The sequence below is a fragment of the Elephas maximus genome, chromosome 22 (genome assembly GCF_024166365.1).
Source record: "Elephas maximus indicus isolate mEleMax1 chromosome 22, mEleMax1 primary haplotype, whole genome shotgun sequence".
NCBI lineage: Eukaryota > Metazoa > Chordata > Mammalia > Proboscidea > Elephantidae > Elephas > Elephas maximus.
The window spans coordinates 33,603,252-33,610,591 of NC_064840.1; the positions used below are offsets into that span (position 1 = coordinate 33,603,252).

Consider the following 7,340-nt stretch of genomic DNA (forward strand, 5'->3'; position numbering starts at 1 on the left):
GTGCAAACCGTGGAGGCCACATAGGCATATCATGTGCACACATGTGGTGGCAGGAATGCAAGGGAAGAGCGAGGACAAAAATGTGCACCCTCAGAGTCCCTGTGGGCACCCACAGTGTGTATACGCATGCACACTGAGCAGCCTTGGCATGCATGTGCACACGCGCGAGTGCAAGTGTGCAGCCCATGTAGACACGTGCACGTGCAAGGAAACGTGTGTACAGCCTGCGGCAACGGGGACAGCAGCAAGGCAGCCCGGCGGGCACCTGGAAAGCGCCCTCAGGCAGGGTCTGCCCAGCCCCCTCGCCCCCCGGAGGCCCGCCCACCCTCTGGGGACCTCACACCCTGTGGGGGAGGGGTCCTATGGGGCTGTCCAGGGAGGGGCGCTGCGAGCCCCGCCTCTCCTAGCTGCCAGCGGCTGAGCCCCAGGCTGCGGGTGGGGGGCACGTTGCCATCTTCCCGCACGCCTACCCTACAGGGAACGGGCAGCACTGGGACAGCCCCGCCCCCCACCCCCTCGAGAGCCGCCAACGTCCCCATTCATCCCGCTGCGGCCTGACCCCAGAGAAACCCGAGGTTGTGCGCTGAGTCCGCTGGGGTGCGGGTTGCCGGATTCCTCCCTCCCCACCCACCCCTGCTCCCCACCTTGGTACCCACGTTTCTGCAAACTCCGCGCATTAACCCCTTCGTGGCCACGGCGCTCCGAGGCCGGACCCCGCCCTTCCAGCGGGCGGACCCCACCCCGGCCTCAGCCCAGTGTCCGAGGCCATCCGGCCTCGTCGCCCCCGGCCCCGCCGCTGTCGCCAACTTTCCCGGGAAGCGGCAACTTTTCCTGCTACCGCCGGCTCCGCCCTCCCCGGGGCCGAGGCGCCCACGGCCCAGCCCGGCGCGGCACTGCGGTGGCATTCACAGCCGCCCATTGACCCTTCCCCCTATCTCGGCAGCCCGGGACCGACTCTGCGGCTCTAGAGGGGGCCAGACAGCCTCCGTCCCCCGCCCCTCCACAGTCCCCCGCCTGCCAGGCTCGGGGCGCGGCGCGCGCGGCGCGGACACTCACCTCGGGCGAACGCCCTCTTCATTTTAGGGGTCGGGCGGGGCGCGTCGGGGGCCGAAAGTCGCTCCGGTGCCGGCGCCCGTCACCCCGCGGCCGGCGGAGGCGCAGCCGCCCCGCGGCCGGGTCCGCATCCAGCCGCCGCCGCTCCGGCCCGGCCCGGCCCGGCCGCGGGACGAGGCTCGGTGCTGTCCGCTCCGCTCGGGTTCAGGCTGGGCCCCTGGGCCGGCGGGACACGGAGGGGAGACGCGGGCCGGCGCGGGTCGGGGCGGGCGGCTCGCGGCGCGGCGGCGGCAGACTGGCGGGGCGCTTGAGGAGCCGGCCGTGAGGGGATGAATGTTTTATGGGATCATGTGGTTTGACGCGCGAAGAACCCGCCCGGATCCCCGAGCCGGCCGGGGTGGGGCGGGGCGGGGCGGGGCGCGCGGCTGGGGCGGGGCCCCGCGGCGGGCGGGGCGCTCACCTGGCGCGGGCGGCGGGGCGAGGCGGGGCGGGGCGGGGCGGGGCTGGGCGGGCGCGGGCAGGGGCGCGCAGAGGCGCCGAGGCGGTAGCGGCCGGGCACCCAAGCCGGACCGCAGGAGGCGCTCAGCCTGTACGCTGCACCGGCGTCGCGCGGACTCAGACAAAGGCAGCCCGTTTCTGAAGATTCGGCGGCCCCTGCAGGCGGCCGCGGGGACGACGGGCCCGGACAGAACGGACCAGGTGCGCGGGCCCGAGAGCGGGCGGGTAGGGCAAAGGAGCAATGGCTTTGTCCCGAGGCCTGCGAATGGGCGTGGCGCATCCGGCCTCCGTCTGGCGCCCACCCTGCCTTGCCCCGCTAAATCATGTAGCTCCTCCTGCCCAGCAAACCTTTGCTGGGGTCGGGTTGACCCATTTTCCAGTAAGAAAACTGAGGCTCGGAGCCTAAGAGATTTGGGGGCCTCTCATTTGCCTTTGTGGCCCTCTCTGTGCCGCACAGGAGATAAGGAGAACCCCAAACACCCTCCCTTTCCCTTGTGCAGGGCCATATGTGCATCCGCGGCCGCCTCTCCAGGGGTGCTGAGTGCTGAGTGCCACCAAGCCCACCCCTGCGGTGGCTCAGCGAATCCTCCCCACACTCCACTGTACACACGGGGAACTTGAAGCCACTCACTGGGAGCCTGCAAGGAGCTGAGACCTGTCTCCGAGGCCAGCGCTCTTCCTCCAGGGCCCTGCACACAGCAGCTCCCAGACCGGCTCTCCCTACACGGCCACCTCAGGGCATTGGCCATCAAATGGAGATTGCCTGGTGTTTCAGTTACATGGGCAGACCTGCTAGACCAGGCTCCAGCCCTGGCCCTGCCATGAGCCTGAAGAGGGACCTTAGGTCCATCTCCAACCCACAGCTGGACCCACCGTGGCTGCAGATGGTGGCGAACCACCTGCCTCCTCTTACTGGGGCAGCTAAGGGAGGTCATTCTGGGGCACGGTGCAGGGCCACAGGAAGGATGGAAGCTGATGCCGCAGTGTGGAGGCTTCTGGCACCAGTACCCTCTCCAGCCACCAAGCCCGGCTGTTCCTGCCTGTCTTGGGATGGGGCCTGGGCTTCCCATCTGCCCACAGGTCTGTGCTGTCCGAGCAGAGCACAGCCTGTGGACCAGCCCGTTGCCTGTCCCTGCCCAAGTCAGCACCTTGGCCACCGCCCTCCTTGCTGAAGGCGGGAGGTGGAAGCCTGAAGCCTGTGGTATTCAGGACTCCCAGTTATCTCTGGTTGCTATAGGGTGGCTATGAGTCTGAATCCACTCGATGGCAACAGGTTTAGTTATCTCTGGATGAGTAGGTGTGGGCCAGCAATGAGGGGGGTTATGGGAAGTGCAGGGAGAGGTGAGCAGGGCTGCTGGGTGGCGTGTCTGTTCACACCCACAGGACACTACTCGCTCCTCAGGCTGGAGATGTGGCGAGGGTTTGGTAGGCACATTTATCAGGGTGTGGGCAGGTGGAGGGCAGCACGGGCTCAGCAAGCTCCCTGGGTGGGTGACCGTGGAGCAAGCACCAGCCCAAGCCCAAAGGGTAGCTGCCCCTGGTGAGGGGCTGGTGGGGCAGGCTTGGCAGGGGCTGGAACTAAACCCTTAACCTCTCATCGCTTTCCTGCTCTCCCACTGCCCCTTTAACACAGTCTACACTGCTCAGCTCCCAGGGCAGAAAGCAGGGCCAGAAGATGGGCAGTGGCCAGGAGCCCAGCAGTGATGCAGATGACAGGCTCTTTGGGCAGAGATAATCTGAATTCTCCAGACCTTCTGGACACATGGACCTGGGGCTGTGGAGAGGGCATGGGCTGAAGACAGCCAGTTCTGTCCTCAGGGTTGAGCATACCTGCTACCCACTGCCTGGGCTTGACCACAGGGCCAGTTGTCCCCATCCCCTAAACCCACCACACAGCAGGCATGGCCTCATGCCAGCTCTCACAGCCCAGCTACACCCTTCCAGTGAGGCTTGGCACTGCCATGGGGCCTCCTTCACCCCCATGTTCTGGGGGTTCAGCTTCCATGGCCTGGGATGAGAAAAGACATAGGGCCCACTCAGCTGTGTGACCTCAGTGAGGCTCCTCCACCTCTCTGAGCCTCACTGTACCATGTGGACAAGGCAGACACCAACGCCTCCTGGGTGGAGTCGGGGGATGGCAGAGCATAGCTACTCACCACCCCTCCTTTGTCCAGGCATGCTGTCCCCTGAGAAGACCGTGGGCCCTTATGCAGTGACTGCGTTTTGATTCACTCCCTGGCTCACTCATAGGCATCCAGCTTGGGGCAGTGGAGCCAGCAAGGACCAAAGAAATCTTTTGCTGTAGCTAACCCGAGTTAGGGCATCATACAGCGTGCAGTCTCCCAGGGCTATGGGAAGCTGTCCCCATTCTGGAGACAGCCCTGTTGTGGGCCTCTTCCAGCAGCTCTGCAGGGGTCCATGGACATGCAGCCCTTTGATGCCCTCTGGGGAGGGGTTGGAAGTGAGGGTGGGAAGTCTCAGCTGCACATGCTCTGGGTCACCCCAGAAGCGTGTGAGAAGAGACGGGGAAGGGAGCTTGTAGGGCGTTTACCAAACCCACTTCTGCACCTGCTGCCCAAGGGCTGTGCCAATGTGACCTTCCCAGCACTCAGAGTGGGCAGCTGGGGGTGTGGTCCCAGTGCCAGGGATCTGGGGGGCGCCGGTCCACCATCTGCTCTCACCACAGAGGGCGGCTGCCTGCCTGATGCTCGAGAGGACTCTGTGCCAGGCCTGCTAAGCGCTTCATTCCACTGGGTCCTGCAGTGTATACATTCATGTCCTCAACCACTTTCCAGACAGGGAAGGGGAAGCCAAGTGCATTCCAGTAGACCTACATCCTGGCAGTTCCTCCCAGGACCATTCTCTGCTCATAGCCACTGCTTCCTCTGGGAAGCCCACTAGTGCCCTCACTGGCCTCCCTGCCCCCACCACCTCCAGCCTCGGGGCTGTAGAGGGTGTCTAGGCTTCCTGTCATAAGCCCTGCACACCTGAAGACTCCTGCCCAACTAGTCCCTCTGCCCAACTTTGGTGCATATTAAGCCATAACTAATGTGCTTCCTCATCTCTTATTCATCAAAGTCACAGACAGCAGCAACCATGGCCAGCACAGGGAAGGGGCCAATGGCTAGCTAGACCTGTGGTATTGTCTCCAAAAATTCCACCTGCCCATTTCCAAACACCTCCAGCCTCCACAGGATGCCAGCTTCCCCAGGATGGCATCCTGGGTTCTACCTCACTGGAACTCCCCCCCCGTCCAGGTCACACAGCACATCCCACCTCTAGAAGGCTGTGCAGGTGCGCAGTGATGGCTTCATCCCCAGGGTCTGGAGCTCCCAGTGGCTTGCCTCCAGGGTGGGAGCCTGAGGTTGAGAGGAGAGGAGACTGAGGCACCTGGACCCAAGGCCGGGTCTGCCCATTCTTTGGGTTCTTAGAGGGATGGGTGAAGCCCCGTGATGCCCTATCCTGGGATGAGCTCAGGTCACTCTGGTGGGCACCTTGAGTGGCCTCAGGGTCCTTTACCAGCAGGGGGCAGCCATGAATGTGGTCAGTGGCCTGTGTCTGGGCAGGGCCAGGCTGGAATGAATAGAATATTTCTGGTCCCTGAGGGCCGTAAGTCTGGGGTGGGAGCGGAGTGGCAGAGGTCCCAGAAGGTGGGATCCCAGGCTGTGCCCAAGGCATCAGCTGGTGATTCTGCCCCTCCCCCACTTTTGCCAGGAAAGCTAGATCCTTCCAGTGCCACCCACCCGACAGTGACAGCTAAATTGGGAGCTGCTGCTGTTCATACCGGGAGCCTGGCTGGCAGTTAAAACCAGGTCGGGGGTGGTGGCACCTGGTGAAGGGACCCACATGGGCTGGTGTGGTGGGAGAAGCATGCCTAGGTGTGGCTGTGGCCCCTTCCAGGATGGACAGGAGTAGAGGCAGGGTGGGCATTGCAGACCTCCCTGGAACCACAGTGAGAAAGGCCTCCTGCTGGGCCAGATCTCAGGCTCCTTCTCACTTCTGACCTGTGATGCTTTAGCTGACCAGGGCCCAGCCTTGCTCTTGCCAGGTCTCCTATGCCTCTTAACATCTTCCTGGGGCACTATGATCCACAGGGCAGGCAGCGTCTCTCAGTTTCCCAGGTGGAGGTTCCCCCCAGGGTGCCCAGCTAAGCGCAGAGAGGGACCAGTCTGAATCCAACTCAGCGCTCCCACCCAAAGAGCACTTGGGGGTCCCTGCGCACCTTCCTCCCCTCACCCACTTTATCCACTCTCTTCCTCAGTCTTTAGTCACTCAACAAACAGCCCCCATGCCTCTGCTGGATTCCGACTCCCCCTGCTCCAGAGAGGGGAAGGCCTGGGCCTGAGTCACTTAGCCTATGAGCCCAGAACAGAAGGTCACCCAGAAACCCCCAGGGACCAATGGGGGAGGCAATTAGGGCAGAACCCACCTGGCACCCACCTGGTACCCCACATTCTGCCAGGGGTCACTTAGCCCAATTCCTCTGGGCTCTGGCCTCCAGTGAGTAGCTCTGCACCTCGAAGACCATGGTCAGAGAGCTGGGCAGAGTGGGGGCTGGTGGGGCCTTTGTCCCATGCCTGGCCCCATCCTGGACCAAGCCTCAGCCCACCCCTGGCAAGACCTTGGCCTTGAGGTGAGATGAGGTCCCTGTAGCTGGTCCTGGAGACCATGGCCCTGGGTTCAGACTCAATGGACCTACAATTTCTCATCAATCCCATGGGCCCTGTTGCCATCCTCCTGCATGGGAGCTCAGGGGGCATGTGCATGGGCCTGGTGTGAGGAGGGGGCTTGGAGCCGGCAGCAGCAGTAGGCAGGCCTCTGAGACTAGGGTATTTTTAGTCAGGATTCCTGCTGACAGTCCAGGCTGGACAGGGTTTGCTGCCAGCCATGGAGGCGCTTCTCCCAGCCCGCACCAGGATATCCAGGGTCTGCCCACTCCCCTCCCTGGATAGTGCTCCCCCGCCACCAGCCCATCCAGCTTCAGTTCTTACCAGGCAAGGGAGCTGGTTTCTCCCAGGCAAGGCCCTCCCAGGAGGTCGGCCGTTATGGGAGACCTGGAAGCAGGGTTTGAGCTGAGCCTGGACCCCAGGGGTGCAGCTGAGAGTAGGTGGAGGTAGCCCTGGGCACAGAGCTGTGGGCTGCCCACCTCCTGGGGCCTGGGACCCAACCACTACTCACCACCCACCTGCCTGAGGGCTAGGCTCCTGCGGTGACTTCAGTTGCTGCCCAGGCTTCAGGCTCTGGGTTGAGCAAGTAGTCCCACTCAGAGGGCATCCCATCTGCCTGGAGACCCCATCTGGGACAAGAGGCTCATCAATGCCCATGGCCACCTTCCCTGAGCTTGGCTTCTCTCCCAGCACCACCTGCCTCCTCTGGCCACTGGGTTTCTCCAGCCCTCCTATTCTTTCCGCAGCATAGGCCAGGCAGACTCTGGTGGGGTACAGTGTGCAGGGGTCACACCTGGGTCTGCAGAGTCTCACGCCTGGGCCAGGGCCACCTTGGCCATAAGACTCGGCCATAGACACGTGAGGACACCTAGAAAGAAGGTCTTTTGCTTTGGCCACTCCCTTGGGTCCCCCACCACTGGCCAAGGAACAAAATCACAGCCCAACACCCTGGACAATGCCAGACGCGTGGACTGCACTTGCCAGGCTGTGTGGCTGTCTCACGGGGTCTCACAGCCCCCTCATTTCACAGATGAGGAACTGAGGCCTGGACACTGAGGCCACAGGCCAAGGCATAAGGCCGAAGGAGACGGAACCTGAATTTGAATCCAGAGCTGGGACCCA

At 63.3% G+C, this 7,340-nt stretch overlaps 1 protein-coding gene across 1 annotated transcript in view; it reads right to left on the reverse strand.

The window, feature by feature from the left end:
• Positions 1-1,455, reverse strand: part of RTN4R (reticulon 4 receptor) — a 28,469-nt gene extending 27,014 nt beyond the window's left edge. The window contains exon 1 of the mRNA XM_049866758.1: positions 1,057-1,455. Within this exon, the coding sequence (XP_049722715.1) occupies positions 1,057-1,078 (22 nt within the window). The 5' untranslated portion in view covers positions 1,079-1,455. The remainder of the gene's footprint in view (positions 1-1,056) is intronic.
• Positions 1,456-7,340: the final 5,885 nt, after the last annotated feature.